This window comes from Eupeodes corollae, chromosome 2 (assembly GCF_945859685.1).
Source record: "Eupeodes corollae chromosome 2, idEupCoro1.1, whole genome shotgun sequence".
Classification (NCBI taxonomy): domain Eukaryota; kingdom Metazoa; phylum Arthropoda; class Insecta; order Diptera; family Syrphidae; genus Eupeodes; species Eupeodes corollae.
This window is the reverse complement of record NC_079148.1, coordinates 152,767,369-152,789,908: the sequence shown is the minus strand read 5'-3', so window position 1 is coordinate 152,789,908 and position 22,540 is coordinate 152,767,369. Positions and strand designations below refer to the sequence as shown.

The following is a 22,540-nucleotide window of genomic DNA, read 5'->3' as shown; positions in this document are numbered from 1 at the left end:
AATGTCAGTTTTCATCCTCTAGAATCAAATCACAAATGTCAGAACCATTCTATTTTTACATGCATCTCTCACTTGTAATTTTTGTCTTGTATTGTCAAAACGCAGGGTGAAAAAGCTTGAAAATTTTACGATCTCTCACTTGAATGACGATAAGTTGAAATGGAAAGTATAATTGTGGGCTCAACTTTCCATTACCGCAGCACGAATTTCGACTCGCGGTTTTTTTTATTCGATAGATATGTGCAAATAAATAATAACTATAGCAATTTTAGAGCGAGGAAACATTTATTTCTATTTTTAATTAATTTTTAAAGTTCACTTTTTTCCATACAAAACACTCAAAAATGGTTGATTTTGACATTTCTTCCCTGTTTTTTGTTCAGTGTTGCCATACTTGTTTTTTTTCTTGGTAATTTCTTTTATTTTAGTGCTCAAATGGAAAAGTACTTTGCATATACCCAAACTCGCACCCACCCCAAATCCTATAGTGACCCCAAGCAGGGGGGTTGCCAGGGGGGCAGCATGCCCCCCTTACATACCTAGCTGTTAGTACGCCGTGCTATCAATTAAAAAAAACTTGTTTTAGGCTCAAAAAATGCAATACAAAAAAGTAGGGTTAAGTCCGAAAAAGAAAATATTTTTTTTTTATGACTTAAAGTTGTTTCCTCGTGTTTCCTCTAATTGTGTATTTTTGAGTCAATAAAATTACATAATATTGTATTTAATTATTTTGTTCTTTTTTTTCAATTTCGTTTGACAAATCGAACCTTTGACAGTTCAACCTTAAAATGATGGCCTTATTTATTTCTGTATTCATTTAAAGGAATTATTTTGAAACTTCATAAACACTTTTATGCCAATTTCAAGAACTGATTTTGTTTTATTTCTGGCCAGTTTAAGTGTACCCTCAAACAAACGTCAAATTTATACTGGGAAATCCGCATGTTGTAATGTAACCCACTGTTAAATCAACACCACACAAAAAATCTAGTTATCTCTTTCCAAATTTCCCATTTGTTTTTCTTCCTTCTCCCTCAAACCTTCGCACTCGAGCACCTCTTATATGAAACAAAAACATCTAATACTCTCTTTGGAAAGAAACAACAAATGACGAGACAGAAAACATCAAAGAAAAAGAACCACACGATACACGAACCAAAACCGAATTAGAAACCGATTAGAAAAAAAGTTAGACGAAAAAGAAAAAAGAAAAACGCAGCGCCGCACTAGAATTTAATTTTTCTCAGCAGTCGAATCGCAGGGTACAAATATTTTAGTCATCTGTTCTTCGTTCAGCTCAGTTCGCTCTGCCATTTTGGAAAATATTGAGTTTCATTCTGATTCTAGTGTTCTCGCTGTCTGAGAAAAAGAAAGATAAGAAAAAATACCAAAAGAAAACGGGGTCCTCAAGAATTTCCAACCAAAGTGCAAAGGAATTTCTAACCCGTCATTGAAAATAACATTAAACAAGTCAAAACTCCCCAAACCAATAAGAATTTTTTGAAAAACTTTAAATTTTCAATCGAAAATTCTTCCAATCGAGGTATTTTTCTAATCGAGAAAAGTTTATTTTTTCCTCTCGTCGTGTCGTGTAAGGAAAACTTTTCTTTCTACTAGAAAACTAGAATAGAAATAAAAACTGTATTCGGGAAGTGATTAGTGGCGAAATAGTTTCTATTGAACAACGGTAAGTGGAGTAAAAAATGTAAAAGGGATTCCCGCAAATTGTAGGATGAATGATTTTAATTTGAATTGTACGTAAATTGCATTAATTGTGACGAAAAATGAAACCATGAAATATACGAAAAGAAAAATTAACTTTCTGAAATCATTAGTTTGCATAGCTGTATATTTTTCGGTTCTATGTGTTCTGTGAAATTTTTCTCTTCTCTAGCGGGAGAAGAAGAGAAAAGTGCGGAAAATTGGGTTAGTATGTCATCTTGGCATCGTACTCGTACCCGTACCGTCGTCGTTGTCTAGTACTGAGTTGACTACTGCCACTGCCATTGCCTGCGACTGCGATACTGTGTAAAGTAAAGACAGAATTGTGTGGAACTGGGTCTGGTTGTTTCGGTGGCTGTGGCTTTAGCTTGCTTGGTATTCGGTTGATGGGAGTGCAACAGCAACCAAAATCTTGCAGGTGTCTATTTTTCTTATTTTCTCGAGATTTCTCGACGACCTGGTCGATTGAGATTCTCAATGCTCTAGAGCAGCTAGAAGCTTTTATTTTGTAGATTTATACGATTACCTATGAGCGACAGAATATACCAACTTATCTACCTACAACTTGTTTTTTTTTTCTCTCGAGATTCATTTCGTTTGGTTAATAGTGCCACTGCCACTATTCTACACAACTCATGAATTTGCTATTCGCTTCGATGTTGATGGAGATGGATGATATTGGGAGGTTTTCTCTTTTGATGTGTATTCGTGTTTTTTATGTTTTATTATTTCTCCATCTTTCCGTTTGGCATGTTGTGCGAATTGCTAACGTGATTGTGTTTGGGGTGGCGTTGGCGTGGGAGTATAATGGTCTCTTGGAATTCACCGCCCCTGAAACTGAAAATGTGAAAAATCGACAACCAGGGGAGGATGATGCTGTTTACTGCTCCCAAAGTTTCAGAAGAGAGCATGAATATTATAGAAGGAGTCACAAACTCAAAACCAACTAATCCTGAGAGTGGGTAGCTCTCGACTCTCTTCCCCCATAACGTTAGCAGATTACTTATGATATCGGGATTCCAGCAGTGATGTTATTCATTTAGATTTTACTTTTTATTCATTTCCTGTTTTTCTATTTTAATTAAAAAAATAACATCATAGGAACGTAGGTAGTTTCCAAGCAAAGCTATTACACTTAGATTTATTGAAGGTGTAGAAAGAAAGTAAGTGCCTTGATTCTAAAAAGAAAATTTGTAGGTATGTGAAAAGTTGTTTTTGTCTCTAATGTAATTTTGAATGCAAAAACTAGTTTGATATTTCTGGTTTTTATCAGATTTCTTTCCGTATGAAAAATTCTGATGCCTGAGATTGTCTAGAACAAAAACCAAATATAAACATTTCCCAAACATTAGTGCTGGTTACATATAGAATAATAAATGTATTTGGGCAGCTTATAATTCTAAGATTTCTGATCCTAAGATTTATGTCAGAATGACAGAGCAGTAGAATGAAAAATAAGGCGTTTTTATCTCTAAACTCTGAGCAGAAATTTGAGCTGTCAAAAAAAGTTATGTGATTCTTGACAGGTCCTTTATAGCTATCATTAAAAACTTCTGTCATTCAATAAATTTCCTGATTAAAATCCACCAACAATTTTTACTGGCAGAAATCTATCATTGGAATTGTGTGCAATTGGAACACAAATCAGTGCAACGATTTGTTTGACTTTTGAACATAAACGTATCAGCTGCTCAGAAAAATGGGTTTCCGTCCGGAAAATAGAAAAATATATTTTTAAAGAAAATCAAATGAGCAATTACACTTCTTCTCCTCACAAACAATTTCCGATCGATCAATATATAATTTTTATTTCTAATCGAAGAGAAATATAGTCAAATATTGATTCAAACATTTTCCCGGATCGATTTCCATAATAGCTATAACTGGCTCCTAAGTTCGTGTACTGTTTATTTGTTCGAGTATTTATTAACTTTGCATTTTTTTGTTTTTTCTTTTCGTACGATAGAGACAAATTAAGAAATCGATAAAAAAAATCCTTACTCAGAGTTTTAACATTGTGTTAGAAATGTTATTCTTATTCATGCGAATATAGAAATCTCTTGAGACCCTCGAAATATAAACTGGACAATTTTATTTTCAGTCAGAATATATTTATAAACCAATAAAAAAAACAGCGTCACGTTAGCAACAGCAAACCAAACTATAGGCTGGCCTGATGAACAACATCAAATTTAAAGCAAATAGGGGGGTTTACATGGACAAGCATGCTCGATAACATGGCTCGACAACTATCGACTGCATGATCAACATGCTGTATGAATTTCAAAAATTTTTAAAAACCTGAAGGCTCGTTCAACCGGCCAACTTGTGTGATTAGGTGCTCGACTAATAAATAAATAAATTGGGTGGCACGACAGTCCGTTGAGAACCAAGGCCTAGTGACTTACAACTCTCAACCATTCCTGTGTGCGAGTAATGTTGTCAGGAATGGAGGGGACCTACAGTTTATATGCCGACTCCGAACGGCTAATTTTGAGAAAGCACTTTTTCATGACAATAGTTACTCTTGGAGAATTTGTCAATTCCTCGCAAGAGGCAGTACCCGTGAAAAGACTTTAGATGGCATAGGCAGGGATCGAACCCAAGACCTCTAGCATGACAGTCCAACGCACTAACCATCATGCCACGGGTACCAAGATGCTCGACTATTTTGTATTTTTTTTTTCATTCGGTAAATGATCTCGGGCAGATAACACGGGCACGGTAAACGAAAATAATAATAATTGGCAACAATACCCAATAATAGCGAGTTGTGGAAAGAGTATTTGTTTGAACTCTACAAAAGCTTACCTGAGGTATGGAAATAAAAAGTGACATTTTTAAAAACAAAAATTTAAATCTAAAAGGATAAGAATTGTTGCTGGAAAATATAAGAAAATATACCCTAATTTGAACCTCTTTGGTTCTATACCAAAGTACATAGACAACACTATTCCTAAACCCCTATTTGGAAAAAAACTTCCAGGTATTCATTCCATCCAGAGATGAATGGGAAGACAAAAAACTCCTGGATAACAAAAGTATTCATTTTTATACAGATGGATCCAAGAAAAATGAGGGAGTTGGTAGTGGTGTGTACTCAGAAAATCTAAATCTAAGCATCTCATTCCGCCTCCCTAATTATTGCAGCGTCTTCCAAGCTGAAATTTTAGCGATCAAAGAGGTTCTCTCCTGGCTAGGAGAAAACGTGATATGAACTTCTGATATCCGCATCTTCTCTAACAGTCAGGCTGCAATTAAATCTCTTGACGGTGTCTCATCCAAATCTCAAACGGCTCTCGATTGTCGATCGTCTCTTATGGAGATGGCGCAGCAATTTAACATTCACCTATGTTGGGTGCCGGGCCACAGAGACATCACGGGAAATTGTAGAGCCGATAAACTCGCTAAAAATGGAACCGTCATGCCTATTTCACCTGAAAGGGAGGAGATATGTATACCGATAGCTACATGTAAGCTAATGCTAAAAGAAACCGCTTTTGCCATAGCAAATTCTTGGTGGCATAATTTACCAACATGCGCTGCCACAAAACTCATATGGCATTCACTGGACCTAAAGCGCTCTATCGCAAAGCAGACTTCATATTAGCTCCCTTATAGGTGTCCTTACGGGACACTGTCTTATAGGCAGACACGCAATACGACTTGGTGTAGCCTCAAATGACTTATGCAGGAGCTGTATGGCGAGGAAGAAGAGGAAATAATCTCACCTTCTCTGCACTTCTCCTGCTCTTTCACTAAGACGCAAACTTCATCTGGGAGACTACTCTTTTGATAATCCCAGTCAACTAGCTAAAAAGAATATCAAATATCTTCTTCGCTTTATGAAAAGATCAATTCGCGCCTGTTATCGCCGGGAATTAACAAAAGTAAAAAAGGTCAAAAATCTAGTATTTTTTCTGTCCATCCATAAACGTTTTTCTTTTTTCCTTTATTTTTTTTTCTTTCTGTTCCTCTTCAAGAATCTCATTCATAACTAAAGCTACCAAAATCATATTCGCCAATCTGCGTCTGGTTGATTCGAAAATTTTAAAATACTAAGACTCGATATCATCAGTATCAATGTAAGCTCAAAGTTGTGCGTACAATTATTTTTTCATTTTGATTTTAAAACTGCATTTTTTACATAGGTAAAATCAATTGATGTTGTAAAGATTGAGGGCAGTTATGTATATCTACCATTGATTTTCATCAGTAAAACCAATTAAAAGATTTCAATATTTAGAAATTAAAAATAACCTTAAAGAAAGGTTCAGCGTAACTCATCAGAATAGACATTAAACATAACCGTTTTGAGTATTATTCGCTTTTAAATAACGAAACAAAATTTTCAATGATGAAAACCAATAGCCAAATATCTTCATCATGAAATTTCTTATTGTTAACTCAAACATTGGTTTCATTGGTTAAAATAAATTGATTCATTTTTAATTTAAATATAAAAGCATCCTATCTTTCATTTGGCAGTTTGTTAAGTATAATTTTGTTCTTATTGAAAAAATCGAAATAATAATAATTCCGCAAGGAGGCAATATTTTCTACTCTTATTAAGAAACGTCATCATCGCAAAACACTCTAAATATTCTCATAAACCAATCGAATCAGTTAAACTTTGTTTTTATTTTTTAAAAGCATAATATTGCTATATAAATTAGTCAAGAGACAAGTCCATACGGATTTCAATTCGAAATGAGAAATTGTAAACCGGAAACTTGTTTTTACTTCCGTCTTGACGTGAAAAATGCATTATTAGCTTTTTAATATTTTATCTGTTTGTCTTAAACACTTTTTCTCGCGCCCAAACATTTTAGAGATAGTTGATAAAAAGTACGCAGTGCTCGGTACATTTTTGAGATGAAATTATTTTAAAAAATGTATTTTTTACTTTAAAATATGGAAGTAAATAAACCCCTTATTTCTCCTTATTTTACTGGAATAAATTCTTTTTTATCTTCAAAAAATACTTTTCTTTACAAATGAAAATTTAATATAATGTAAGCATTACCAAACCAAATAATATTTCCTTTTAGAACCAGCAAATAAAAGAAAATTGAAAATTAGTCTTTTTCGCCGTTTCCCATAACCTTGTGAAACAGGCTTTTCCGTCTTCATAGCTTTCGTAATCCTTGACGGAGCTACCCTTAATACAATACTGTCATCCTACACAGATAAATGTGTTTTTTAGGGACTCTGTTTTAAGTAACGGTAAATCAAATGAGATTGTTTTAAGCACTTTCACTTCGTGTAAAATCTTTTTATGTTGGATGAAGAAATCCTTAAAAGACGGAGGTATTCCTTCGTTAATAAAACGAGTATATAATATAAAAAATAATCACCTATAAAAGATGAACAATTTTTAAGTAGGACATTTTCGTGAATATACAAATGTGCTACCAAAAAATCAATTCAAATGGTATTGTATCCATGACGAATCAAATTCTAAGTTCTTTTAGCTATAAGAAAGAAATTCTTAATAATTAATTCATACTCCTCAAACATCATAACATTTCCACCCCCCCTCTAGTTACTAAAACCAAAAAATAATACAATATAACATCACTGAGTTTAAACAGAAGGAGGTAAATAGAAATACAAATAAAATAACGAAGTGATGACGACGTTGTTTGGCTCCTTGTTGGGGTTTTGGCCCACTACACCAAACCACATCACACCACACTACATATCACCACAACCATGCTTACAAACCAACAACCAAACGGAGAGAGTCTGAGAGATGAGGCTAATTTTGTATATATTATCGGATTTTTCCAAACCCAACCGAGAGGAGAGCAGCACAGAGAAGAAAATGGGTATATTTTCATTTTAACCTATATTTGGTGGCTGTGTACTGGGAAGCGGATTGTATTGTTCTCGTAGTTTACACTTAACTCTGTTTGCGACTGTGTGATTTCTGATATCTGGTGTAATGGTGTAATATTTAAATCAGAAAATTAAGCAGATAGTTCTCTGCTGCCGCCCACTCACAAGGATATCAGAGAGTAAAAAACAGGAATCGATTGCACACGCTGTCACCTTCTTCGTCGTTGTTAAAGTTCAAACGAAAAAATTAAAATTAAAAGAGCAAAAATAAAATAACCTACGTAATACCTAAAATCCCAGATTTTAAAATATCACAAATTCCAATTGAATTAAAACTACATATTTGTACGCAGAAAAGAATTCCTGGATATTTTTATTGTCTTCCTATTTGCACACTTTTCTCCTAGAGTCCTTCGTCCAAATCCTTGTTGTAGAACATTGTGTAAGGAGCTCTGAGTGTTCAGTGTAAAAATCGTGTGTATCTGTGGAAAAAAAGAAATAACTACTCTGAATCGTGGGTGTATAAAAAAGTTACGTATACGCACCAGTGACTTTCGATTCTACTTAAAATATTCAGTTGATGGTTGGAAATTGCTTTTGGGAGTTGTAGGTAGGTACAAAATCTTGGTCATCATCGTCGTCATATAGCGCCATGTGGCCATCGTTCGTGTGGTCTTACCGGGGTGTAGTTCAGCAAAGCTAAATGACCTTAAAATTACTGTGCCTTTTTTTCCGAGAACCAGTCATCCATCAAAATACGAACAAAAATTGTGTATACATACTGTAGAGTTTTAAAAAAATAGTTTTGTTCATGTTTTCTTCTCGTTCACAACAAAATTCATCAATCAAATAGAAATAGAATTAGAAATAAATTGTATTTTTTTTTTGTTTTATTTGAAATCAATTTAGCAGAAGAACAGATATTTCCTGTGCTAAATAAAACCTAAAGCAGAGAAGCGAAAACCAAGAAGAAAAAAAGGAACTTTTGTTTCCGTCATCATTCAAGTGAAGGAAATCCATCGAAAATCGATCTAATAATGCATAAGATGGCAGCACCTACTGGGCCAGCCCAGCTCGAGGCACCACTGGCGGCGCCAAAGTACGGGACACTTATCCCGAATCGAATTTTTGTTGGTGGCATTAGGTGGGTACTTTGAAAAAGATTTTACCAAACAAGAATCCTTTTAACAATGGTTTTTAATTGTTCTATTTTTCTTTTGTAGTGGTGATACAACAGAATCAGAACTATGTCGTGTGTTTTCCGCCTATGGCAATGTCAAATCGACAAAGATCATCGTGGACCGAGCTGGAGTGAGCAAAGGATATGGCTTCGTAACCTTCGAAACGGAGCAAGAGGCTCAGAGACTACAAACTGAGGTGAGTTTTAATTTTCTATTGCTTACAGATCGATATAAAATCAAATAAAACTAAAAAAATATTTAATTATTATAATATCATAAATTATTATTAAAATGCGCCATCTAATATGGGCAGATATATAATACAATTATTTGTTGTAATTCTCATCCCATTTAGGGCCCAAGTAAAAAACCTCCTCTTCTTGATTCATAAATGTGTGTAGTGCGTACGAAATTATCGATAAATTTTCGCTCAGTCCTCACAAAAAACACAGGGAAGATTTTGTTTTTGTTTGTTCAGTTGAAATTCTGTTTTTTTGTTTTTGATTTTTATTTTTCTTAAATAAATTAAAAGTACCTTTTCCTTAAAAAATTCAGACTTGTTACAAAAATAAAAATTAAAACTTTGTTCGATTGGTTTAAATTTTAATTTCAATTTGTTAAAAAAAATTGTTTGGTTTTGTTCTGGATTTTTTTCATTTATACTTTCAAGAAAATTCATTTAAAGCAATTTAAAAAAAAAATCTAGTTTCGAGTTGGTTTAGAATAATAAAAATAATACGAAATTGTGTGATTCAAAGTTGTTTCGCATTTTATGCTGCAAGTTGTATTTGTTTTATCTGTTGTTTGTTTTTGTTAATTGCTGTAGGATATTTTTGTATTGTTTAAATTGAATTGTTTTTCTCACTTGTTCAATTTTTGAGAAGAGAAAAAAATGTAATAGAAATATTAGATGTAAATAAATATATTTTGTTTGTGTTGCAGTAGAGAAAAGCATTGACCAATATGTAGATTTAGTCGCGTAGGATGGTATTATAGTGAGATTACTTGTTTGTCACTTAAAGTGTGGGCTCTTAATGCAATATTTTTTCTTTGCAATTGGAATCAATAGCTTTAGAAAGCGTTTCTTATGTGTAAAAATGAAAAAATATCACCAGAGATGTTTGTGTAACAGACAACACGTGCTGCCTGCGAATGGGCATCATCTTTTGAAATTGACTGCTTTTTTGATAGTACATTAGAGTTGTAAGATTTTGTTTTACTCAATTAAATCTATCTGTCATGTTGTAAAATAAATAACAAATTATTATGTAAATAAAACGCTTTTTGGCTTGGATACACCAAACTAAAAATATCTCGATTCTGCAACGGTCAAGAGTCTATTGTCTTAAATTGTGTCAACACAATGATTGTTAAATTTATTTCTTCTCCGCAAAGAATTTACCTAAAATGTACTGTTTCTAGTTTATTGGCAGAAAATAACAACTAGATTAAAAGTTTCCTATGATTTTCATCAAACGTGGCTTTAGTTGAGCGCATAATTTGTGTTTTATTTGTAAGACCTTTTTAGTGCTCTCCTTCATTATTTCATTAACTAGTTTTTGCTATCAATTTTTCACACCCAAATTTAAATAAAAACATGAATTCCTCCTGGATGTATTCTATTGTAATTAAGGAAAAAGACAACGGACACGAAGAAAAGCTAAATAAACAACCAAAAGGATAAAATAAAGGTAGGAAAAAAGGTATCGCCTTAATAATTCTCTTCGTTATCCGTATCTAAATCTACCAGGGATATAAAATGGATAAACACAGCTAAATTTAATTTATGTATGTAAATTTAAAGCAGCAGTTATGCAAATTAAGGTAGTTAGCCTTATTTTGCGTCACCATTTTTTGTTATAAATTAATCAATTCTCACAAAACAATAATTCAACCACAAAGTAAAAAAGAAACTATCTTATGTTTTATGGAGCTAAAGATGAGTTGAAAATGAAGGTAAAAACTCTGAGATTATTGGGACTTCTAAGGTTTTTTAAAGCTTTAAGTGATGATCATTTCTAACAACCAAAACTAATTTTTCAATTGTGACTGTCGTTGGTTTCAAAAGTATTCGGTTTGTGTATCGCAGATCATCACTTATGGAATGATCACATATTCGATATTGCCAAAAATGTTTCTAGCTGCTTAGGATTGTTCCGACGACGACAGTGCAAGAAATGTTTCACCTCTCTGATCTGGCTGTAATTTACATGGCCTTCATTCTTCCGAAACTTGAATATTTGGGCAAGCTACCCTAAAACAAGTTTATTTTTTTTTTGTCAGGAAATAGAGCTTTAAAATTGGTAGGCGATGGAACTATAACCGAAACAATTAAGTCTTCTTACTCTTTAGAACCGTCTTTCAATTATTTTTTTGGAACTTGAAAAATGCAAGCATAAATCAAACATAAAATATAGACACAAATTTAAATTTGTTTATAGTATTCTATTTCAACATCTTTTCGGTTAAGTTTCTAATTATTGAAACATTAAGTTCACTCTTCTTTTTTCATACGTTTTAACGAAATTGAAACATTTTTTGGTGAGCGATTCAAAAAGATCGGATCAATCACGATTGACAAGGGCTCTAGTTTGTTTCTTGTTTATATTGAAAAGAGTAAATAACGAAGTGTTTCGGAAGTTTCAACCAAATCAGCTTTCAGTTTTTACAATTAATAGAGGAAACTACATTCATTATGATATTTGTTCTTCAATCCTGCAACTCTGGGAAAATACCAGAATTTCATTATAACTTTTGTCATATTATATATTCATGTAAATGTAGGTATGTCACATATTTGCATAAAAAAAGCTCACTAAAAATTAAATTCATTAAATGCGCAGTATATGGTAATAAAAGGGTCCAATTGTATAAAACCATGAGTGTGTTCAAGCGTTTATATTATATATTTAACAGTTATTTAATTGGCTGCTCTTTTTTTTTCTTTTATTAGAAGCAGACACACATTTTTTTAAATGTAGAATAATTATTATTTTATGCTTGGCTGAACACAGTAAATTATTTAGTTGCAATTTGGCAATAAAAAAGTCAACCAAGCGAAAATTTATTATAAAAATAACATATAGATATTTATATTGATATCAATTTAGAGTGATCTTTACTATTTAAAGTTCACCCAAACATTTGTGTTATGGATTTCATTATTATAATGCTCAATAGAACATCGACTTTTGGTTATCTTTTTGTATATAAAGGGATAATGACAAAAATCCAAGTTCATAAATATGTCATGGAATTTTTGTTGATAAAAGATATAATGATAATGATTATGGTTGCGTGTTCTTTATGATTTAGCTGTCGTGTTAATTTTTTTAAAAGTTAGGACAATTAAAATGTGTGCTTGTAGCCATTGAGAATAAAACTGTATAGTAGTTCCATCTGTTTCAAGTTCATTTACAACTAAGTTCAACAAATTGGGTGTGAAATAACATTGAGGACCGGATGCATTTGTTTTTACGCATCTTAATCGATTTCAAAAACTTCTAGATAACACCTCAGACTTCATCACAAATGAAGCTTTTTAATTGTTATTGAAATGTAACGCAAGACTTACAATTTTGCATTTATCAACTTTAAGTAATAAAAGACGGAGATAATTTTGGAGTTCATTTTCTACTATTATAATCTGGTTGTTGAATATGATTTTTGTATGAAGAATCCACTCTATTAGTTCAATTTCTCACTGCTGTTGCCAATTAATCTGGCGACCAATGGAATATTGGCTTCGAATGCTTTAAGATTGCTGATTTGTCAATTCAACATACACTAATGACTAAACATATCACAATGTAATCGAAAAGCTTAAAAGCGCAAGATCGAGAATATAAATTAACAGGAGTAGTTATAGAAATAAAGTTGTCACCAACTTGATTTTGCAATAAATTGTTAATCGCGCTGTATGACAAGTTGCGCCGTCTTATTGGAACCAATGTCATCAATGTTTAGCTGTTTAATTTTTGGAAACAAAAATTCAGTCATCATGGCTCGATATCACTCGCCATTAACTGTGACTGTAGCTCCTCCCTTCTTTAGGGAGAAAGATGATGATCACTGATGCCACCAAGGTGTAAACAGGAGTAAACATTGAGTTTTAAAGGATGTTGTTTTGATATGTAAATTACTTGGGGACATGACAGTTTTAAAATTCTCAACTTTTTAACTAGACAACAGTCTTCGAAATCTCTTATGTAACTTAAAAAGCTGGTCGACAAACAATACTTTTTTAACTTGAATTTCAACTTGTTTACATCAGGTTTTTAAAATATGCCCCTTTAAAAATGCTAACGACAATTAAAAACTGGGTTTTTTGAAAGCTAAGTTAAAACACAACAAATATTTGTTTTCTAGATACAGTGAAAATTGTTTTAGTATCTTACTTAGCTAATGAAAATTCTCATTAGTTATGACTCTTTACAAAAATCTATATAAAGTTTTGCTAAAAGCTTGAACTTAATACTTTCATAAATTAGAAAAATACGTTTTGGAGTTAATTTTGTGTGCAAATTTCGAATTCGAACTTTAAGGCTAGGCGCGCACATGCAACTTTAAGTTTCGAAACTGTTTGGTTTCTAAACTGCGCACTATAGACTTATATGAGAGTCAGTGCAAATTCAGAAACTATTCTGTTGCCCATTCGAGCATCTTTTTAGTTTGTTTTGACATAAACTAGACGATCACCTCAAAAAAATTCCTTAGTTTGTGTCGCTGCGCGGACATTCAAATAAATCGTTGAATAATTTTCTGTAAGTGCAAGAGAGAGAAAAATTTAGTCAAGGTGAATAAATGTTTCCTGTGCATTGATTTATTTTGTTGATTACTTTCGGAGTTGCTTATGTGCGCAATGTTTGAGCAACTAACGATCGAACTATTTGGTTTCGAAAAAGTTGTATGTTAGTTTAACTTAGTTTAACCATCTGCTCAAGTTTTAAAAATACGAATTTTCAACAATTGTAGAAAATTAATATGATACAATTTTAACGATGGATTCGTTACATTTTGCCTTTTTCGGTGAAACCCCATTTAGTACAAATATTTAAGCGATTATTTAAGATTAATTTGTTAAGCTTGAAATCTAAAAACTTATGAAGATTTTTCGAACATTTTATGAAATACTGAAGAAAAAGATTATAGATTTGGAAAACCATCACAAATTGATTCTAAAAAAAGGTATTTCATGAACTTAGCGTAAAAAAGCATTTTATTTTTAATAAGTAATACCTCAAAAAAATTAGGGGGTAGAACAAGTTTGAAGATGGATTTAAATTAAGGCCATAGAAATTGATTAAAAAAGTGTAATAAGATTGCGAGAAGCAAATTCTTTTCGAACAATGTAAGCAGTCCTATGATGCTTAATGCAGAAGAAAAGGAGTAGCGCTTTTTACTCATGAAACATATTTTATTTTGGAAAGAATTATTTAATATTTATAGAAATGAAAAAAGGACATTAACTCCTGGTTTGAATTTCTGTTGAATTTTTGATTTAATTTCGATTGGTTGGTTATGTGTTTTGAAGTAAATTCATACAATCTGAAAAACAAAGAAATAGGCAAACAAATATAGATACGGAATTGAGAACAGGAGGCAAGCCATTAGGAAAATAACTACTTACTCAATATTCTGACAAACGTTAAGCTTAAAAAAGTGAACTTCGCAAAATACCTTCCCAATAAAAGTGATAACTTTTCTAAAAAAAAAAAACAGCTTTAGAGAGTAGGCAATAAAACATGTAGTTCTCTTTTTTATTATTTTTAAGTATAATTTTGTATTGCAGCATAAATTGCTAAAAGCTTTGAGACGCCCGCTTTTTCTTAACATCTAGACTAGATAAATGATTAAAATCCATTACTCTTGTTTTTATGGATGAATTTAAAACAAAAATTACATCTGTATAGCCTCATTGGTATGTGGATTTATTCTGAAAAATAAAATGTAAAAGAAGAAAACAAAGCAACAAAGTTTTGATTAATTTAAGAATGACTATCGAATGAATTTTATTTTCGTATTCGTATTTTATTTCGGTTAATACACACAACAAATTATTCAAATCAAAGAAGAAAAAAAACATTGTACTATAATTAATTATAAATAAAACACAGTTTTGCTTAATAATTACACTTTTTTACACACATACAATTTTTAGTCGATTTATATTAATTTTCTGTTGTAATTTTTGTTATTTAAAATTATTTTCATAAAAGCACTAATTTTTCTATTTAACAATTTTTTCAAAACTAAAAGCTTCTTTATATTATTCTTGGTTATATGGTTAATATTTTATTCAATGTTAGTTTCAATTGTTTTTTTTAAATCGCTTTTAGTAAAAAGTAAAAATATTTTTAAAAAAATAATAAATTACCCAAAAAACAATATTCACCTAATGAGGTTATACAGCACCAAATAATTATTAGAAATAGGTTGTTTTCTAAATCAGTTCGTTCTTTCGTTTTCTGTCCTCGTGCACCTTCAAAAGTTTACATATATATATATTTACAGAGTGAGCAGCAAAAATTATATACTTTAAAAAACAAATTCTCATTGATTTTGTTCACACAAGGTTTTTATTTAATTTGTTTTCGTTTTATTTTGTTCTTCATTGGAAAATGGTTATAAATACGTTGTTTTTCAGTCGTTACTTATGATGTAATTTTTTTTTTTTGAATTTATTTGAATAAAGCTTCTAACTTTTTTTTAATATTGAAAGAGAGTTCCACCAGTTTGTTTGTTACGAACGCTATAGCATTTTGATTGTTTGATATAAAATTTGGAGTTTTTTAAAGACATATTTTAATAATTTTATTTTGTTTATTTTTTCTTTCCAAAAAAACAGGGTGAAAGTGTTGTGCTCAGAGACCGGAAGCTGAATATTGCCCCTGCAATTAAGAAGCAAGTAAGTATTAAGTTTTGTTTTGGTTCGATATAGTGTTTAGTACCCGTGGCGTGATGATAGTAGTAGGGGTCTTGGATTCTTTGATCCCAGCCTATTCCAACTTAAGTTTTTTTTTTCCACGAGTACTGCCTATTGCGAGGAATTGACAAATCCGCCAAGAGTATATCTAGTCAAAAAAAGTGCTTTTTCAAATTAGCTGTTCGGATTCGGCATACAATTGTAGGTCCCTTCCATCCCTAATATGACCCGTACACAAGGGTGGAATTGGCTAAGGTGATAATTGACTATCATATTTTTGATATTAAAATTGTCTATCACCCTATTCAAGTCGATTGAATAATTTTATATTAGAAATGTCATTGTTCCTATGGTGAAATTTTAAAATGATTCCTACAAAATATCTTAATAAAACTATAAAATTGGCTGTGTTTTAACAACATTCTTTCTTTTCTTGTGTTTTTTCGAATGTCTAAGCTTTGTCGGTCACAAAAAAGATAAATAAGATTATTTTTTATTCGTTTGTGTAAACGTCTTGTAGTTCTATTCAGAAACGTCATTTTGTTGTGACAGTCTTTTAGGTATCAATGGGCAGGTTCAGGCGGCATAAGGAACTTGAAAGTAAGGAAAGTTTCTAGTATCTGATTGGCTAGCTGCCAAAAAATTACCTTCCAAGTACCTTAATTGGAAAGCTGACTGGAAAGTAAGTCAAGAAAAATCTCCCTAGGTTAGGTCCCTAACTTTCAAGTAAAATCAACTTATGTCAAAATGACAATTGATCATGTTTTTTTCATTCAACTAAAAGCTGAACTTTATAACTTTACGATTTATTTATTTTCTGCACAACTTCATTTAATGCTTCCTGTAAAAAGGTTCCTTGTAAATTCGGAAAAGAAATAAGTAATATTTCTTTACAATACAAAATACAAATCGTGATGGACTTGTAGCTTGCCTGAGTGTTTTTTAGACAATTATGTTTTTTGTAGTTTTGACTATGACATAAAGTAGTGGTTTGCGAAGTAAAGTTCTGAATTTGAAATTCATGACACTTGAAAAATTAAATAGTTACCAAAGTTTACGTTCAAAGGATGAAGTTGACTGCAAATGAAGTCCCTTATGTTGTCTGAACCTTACATAGATAAATTTAAATAATTTCGACTGTCGTTTATCAACAATCACCTTAGCCGATTGGTTGAGAGTTCTAAGTGACTTGTTCTAGTCTTGTCTAGTTCTCAATGGCATGTCGCGCCATCTAATTTTATTTATTTTGTTGTGTGTAAAAAAATGATTTTCTAAATGTAATTTTTCTTCAAATTTAAGTCAATCGTGGCAACGAATGGTGCTGTGTACTACACAACAACACCACCAGCTCCTATAAGCAATATGCCTATTGATCAATTTGCTGCAGCGGTTTACCCACCAGGTAATATAATTAAATTGCTTTCATTTGTTTTGTTTGACTTGGTGAATCTTAAAAAAAGTTACTGATTTTTCCGCAGCTGGTGTGCCAACTTTATACCCACCTTCAATGCAATATCAGCCGTTCTATCAATACTACAGCGTGCCAATGGTAAGTTTTGAAGTTTTCTTTTTTTAGAGAGTTTTCAAAAGTGTAAGCTTTCAAAAAATAAACGTCAGTTTCTTTAAATTTCCCATATTCTTATTTTTTTTTTAGAATGTACCCACCATCTGGCCCCAAAACTATCAAGGTAATTGAGAATTCCAGAATTAGCAGCATGCAACAGATTAATTTATGATTTGTAAGGGTTAATTTAATTTAATTTTAATTTTATTTATTAGTGTTGTATTAATGTATTATTTTTGCAAGTATTCTTATTTGTCAAAATAATCTTGATAATTATTATATCTTGTGCTATCTTGTGTTTTTAGGCATTTATCCGTGTTAATTTCGAGGACAAATAACACAATTTACAAAAAAGAGTCATCATCATTCATAAATTAAGTGAAACAAAAAGAAAAACTTTGTTGTGGGTATATTCAGGCTACACCAAAGATAGTTTTTTTTTTGCTAACCGCGAAACAAAATAAATAGAAGAAAATAGTAACTCATGCACAACATATTGAGTTGAATTATATATATTTATGTAAATAAAATATATATTCACACTAAACTAACAACAACAGAAGGAAGACAAGCTGATATAGCAACTAACGACATAATGCATATATTATTTATTTAAAACAAAACAAAAAACATAGATTATATTAAAATAAAAAAATATATATAATATATTAAAAACAAACCTAATTTATGTATAAACGTAACACATAGTTAATTATATATATATACTATACATAGATAAGTAAATTATTACGTATAACAAGAGAAAGCATCACAAACATACAGTAGGTAAAAATAAAACAAAAACAAAAAAAAAACTAAATAACATACTAAACTTAGTGACAACAAAAAAAAAAACATAACGAAAAATTATAAGCAATATAATAAACCAAGAAGTGGATAAATTCATTAACCATATAGAAAAATAAATAAAATATATATATTAAAAGAAATAGTATTAGCATTGGATGAACAAAGTAATGCAAACAAAACGAAAATTCAACAAAAAATCAAAAAAGACAACAAAATTTTGTTATACACCATAATTTTAGTGTTAATTTATTATAATTATAATTATTATTATTATTGTATAATTCTAATAAACGATGAGTGCGAAGTGGTGTTATGGTTTTTAAATAAACCAAACCAAGTATAATGAGAATTTATAAAAAGAAAAAAACACAAATGCGCAAAATTCTCAGATTTTGATTAATATTCATTGAAGAAAAGAAAAAATATATATATACAGAAATATATATATATATTGATATTATTTATTAATAATTAGTGGATATATTTAAATATGCAGTGCATTTCTTTTGAGATGTACATTTTTTACTCAACAAAAATATTATACATGATATATGTGCATAATTAAGTCATTCTCAAAAAAAGAAGAAAACAAAAAGAAGAAAGTAAACCACTCATTGACTATAAACAAAACTACAAAAACAAAAATTTAAAAATAAAATATTTATTCAAAAGCAAAATAATAAAAAACAAATATAACGCAACATACGCAATTGTTTTGTGTTGCATTTAATAATAATAATAAAATTAAAGAAAAACAAAAAATTAAAAAAACTGTGTCCCAGTACACACACTCTCTCTCGCCCTCTCTCTCTCTCACAGAGGAGGAAAGAGGCAAATTCAAGCAATAAAATGCATAAACATTATTATTATATTTATTTTTATTTATAGTATTGTTCCCATTATGCAGTGCATAATGCGAAACATACAATTCGTGATATTTTAAAATATAAATTTTTAGAACATACAAATTTAAATAAAAAACAAAAAATAAAAAATTAAACAACATAAAACAAAATAATAAATTATTATTAAAACGAAGGAAGGAGGAATGAAACTACTTGTTTTGACATGAGAAATAAAAAAAAATAAACTATTATTTAATTAGTAAGAAAACACTTCATACATATATAAATATATATATATATATCTAAATAATAAATATAATATATTAATACACATGCATATAATATATAATCAATTCAATTTTTTTGTTTTTGTTTTTTAACCCTAGTGATAATTTTTAAGTGAGAATAAACTAATTTATTGATTATTAATATGAACTATGAACAAAAAATATTATTTATTTGTATTTATTAAATTAGTTTAACCAAAATATACGAATTATTATAATTATTATGTTTCATTAGTAAGATTTATTATAAACTATGTTTTTTTTCCTTATACTATATTTGTTATTAAAAAAAACTAATTTGTTTGTTAGATGAAAAAAAACATCAAAAGTCTTTATACATTTTTTTCCTTATTTAAAATCTATTTAAAGAAAACAAAACACGTACATTTTTGTATATTTATATATAAAAACAAATTGTTATGCATGAATTTAAACAACATAGATAATTTATAATAAACAAAAAATACATACAACGTACACACTACTATTTAATTTGTGATTAAAAGTAATTTATACAAAATTAAACAATAACTGAGTTAAATTTACTTTTTTCATTTTATGTTTGTTAATAATTTTTTGTTTTTGTTTACTTAAATGACAATAATTAACTAGAATAATATTATGTTAAAATTATATATATTTGTTAAACAAAATGAAATGAGCAATATAATAATTATATAATAATATTCTTGAGTGTTGTAAGAATTTGTAAGTCTTTTTAAAAGACATCAAACTTTTTTTAGTTTTTTTTTTTTTTAACTGAAATGTTTTTTTAATGAATTTCTGTGTCTAGTCTTAGTTTTTGAGATCAATTAAATCTTAATTGCTCCTTGCCTGATGAGATGCATTTTTTCCTATATTTGTCAAAGAATTCATCTTGGCTTAGTCTCCTCAGAGTTAATTCATTTTTGTCAGTCTTCTTAAAGACTAAGCTTCAATTTTAATTTATAATAATCGTTTTTAATTTCATGCAAAAATATTGTTTTTTAAATAAACAATTTTTTGAAATCCTGGGCTGGACTTGGAATATTCTCAGCTTGTTGAATGTATTCCTGTGAAATAGGATATTTTAAAGGAATGTTATTTGAATTGTATCCCATTGATGATTGATGTTAAATAGTTATCAGGCGGTAACAACTTCCCATAATATTTTCTGATTTTGGAAAATGACCTAAAATTAAACAAGCAAAACGCAAGAAATTGAGTAATTTGTTTCTTCAAATTTTATTTCTAACGATTTGTTGAGCCTAGCTGTTCAACTAAATTACTTACTTTATATTAATCTTAGAATTTTTTTTCCAATTTCTGATTAGATAGCTAATCCTTCTTTTCTCATAGAAAGAGTCTTTAATTGATCCCCAGTAAATGCAATAATCCTTCCGAATTTCATTATAAATGGTAAGCATAAAAACATAATAGCATTGCAACTGAGTTAAATTAAAAGTCCAACCAGGTGTTTTTTGTGAAATAATTTGTCCTTAAGTTGAGTAGGTGCAAGATGGCAGTTTTCTAAGGAAATTTAAATACTAATGACATAGATTTTATTTTAATAATTTTTTTTCAAGCAGAGGCTATAGAAATCTAATGAAATAAACATAAATTAGTCTATTGGTGCTTAAGAAGTAATATTCGATAAATTATAAGTAAAAGAAATTATTGAAACTTATTTTACTTATATAAAACAGCTTTCTGATTTAACTAATTTTGGAATATTCTTTTTTTTGTTTAAGATTTAAATAATAACGAAATCGAATGCAACCCCAATGTATCCGCTCAAATTTTTTAATAAATAAGCAAGAACAAGAAATAAATCAAGAAACGAAACGAAAAAATAAGCATTACTGCCTAAAATTTGAGCACACAAGAAACTGGCTTTGTTATTTGTAAAAACAAAGCGAATATGTATAACAAAAGACTTATTTTTAATTTATTATTTAACAATTAGGAATGAAACAAATAATTTATAATATTAACAATAACATTCGGCATATTTCCATTCACCCCCCGTAATATTTTGTTTTCTTGATATTTGCTTCTCCTTCAATCAAATACAAATTTTTCTTTTTATTATTATTTATTAATTTCCTCCTTTTAACTATAATTTCTTTTTCTCACATACACATTACACAACAGAAAATTAAATAATGGTAAACAAAAAACTTTTAGCATAAAATTAAATCTCTCAAAAGAAAAAAAACCTACAAGAATTAAGTAATTGTGTAAAAAATAAAAATAAATGAAAAAAATATACGGTTGTGTCAAATTAGATAATATATAAAAACAAAAAAAAACATAAATAAATACTGCAACTATTACTAGGTATATAATCTACTTAATTAATATTATCTATTATATATATATTATACTTGTAAAATGTAATAAGAAAATAACATTTGTGTGTTGAAAAATAAATTTAAAAACAACTCAACCTTCTCTAGCAAAACAAAAACAAAAAAATATATATATATACATAAAAAATATTGTTATTCATTAATATATAATAAAACAAAAATACATATATACAATTATTTATAAAAATGCAAATTACCTTTTCAATTTTGTTCTTTTTCTTTTTTTTTTTCAAAAATATAAACAAACAAACAAAAACAACCAATGCACACAAAATATGTAATTGGTGATGTAATTTGCATTTCTATAAATGGTCTTAGCAAATAAATTATTATAACAAAAACCTGAGATATATTTACAAATGTATTTAAATATATATATATACTAAATGAAATATACAGTGTTATTTTATTATAAAACACAAATCTGAAAATGTGATGAAATATCTTTTTGACATTAATTCTTGTTGTCACACACATTACTGTAAAAAAATAAATAAATAAATAAATAAAAATAAAAGTAATAACTACAAAATAAATATATATAAATAAATCTTTGTAGAAATCTAAAACAAAAATCTAATCTAATGTACTAGTATCAAAAACCAAGTACATAATATATAAATTATTATTATAACAAATAAATATATACACAATGAAATATGAATGAAAAAATAAAATAATTGTACACAATAATTGCGCAACGAAAAAATGTAGTTTAACCACAAATAAATTAAAAGAAAAAAAGACAAAGTAACAACTATGCCTAGAAAAAGACGATTTTTAAAAAAGTGTTAGGATTATGTTTTATAAATCTAGAAGACTTTTTTCCGAAAGTTTTTTTTAGTTCTTTTTAATTTCAAGAAAATGTTTTTTTTTTTTTTAAATGCCGATCGTATAAATTATTCGTTCTTTCGAATATTTCTTATGCTATATTGGGGCTTGAAACTTTTTGCAAATGTGTAGAGATTCAAAATCGAAAACGTTAAATAAAAGACGAAATAGCTTTTGAATGGA

General features: G+C 29.5%; 1 protein-coding gene across 10 annotated transcripts; it reads left to right on the top strand.

Annotated features, from left to right (window-relative positions):
* The first annotated feature begins 1,206 nt into the window (after positions 1 to 1,206).
* On the top strand, positions 1,207 to 21,867 carry LOC129947770 (protein boule). Of its 10 annotated transcripts, none has more exons than XM_056058454.1 (8): positions 1,207 to 1,687; positions 8,476 to 8,707; positions 8,787 to 8,940; positions 15,592 to 15,651; positions 16,969 to 17,071; positions 17,130 to 17,218; positions 17,324 to 17,357; positions 20,906 to 21,867. In XM_056058454.1, the coding sequence occupies exons 2-8, from the start codon at positions 8,601 to 8,603 to the stop codon at positions 20,959 to 20,961; spliced, it is 603 nt and encodes a 200-aa protein (XP_055914429.1). In that variant the 5' UTR covers positions 1,207 to 1,687; positions 8,476 to 8,600; the 3' UTR covers positions 20,962 to 21,867. The 10 variants fall into 10 exon arrangements, with proteins under 10 accessions (XP_055914429.1, XP_055914427.1, XP_055914432.1 ...); XM_056058452.1 differs by having other exon boundaries at positions 8,473 to 8,707; XM_056058457.1 differs by lacking the exon at positions 20,906 to 21,867 and adding an exon at positions 17,539 to 18,972 and having other exon boundaries at positions 1,209 to 1,687; positions 8,473 to 8,707.
* The last annotated feature ends 673 nt before the right edge of the window (positions 21,868 to 22,540 follow it).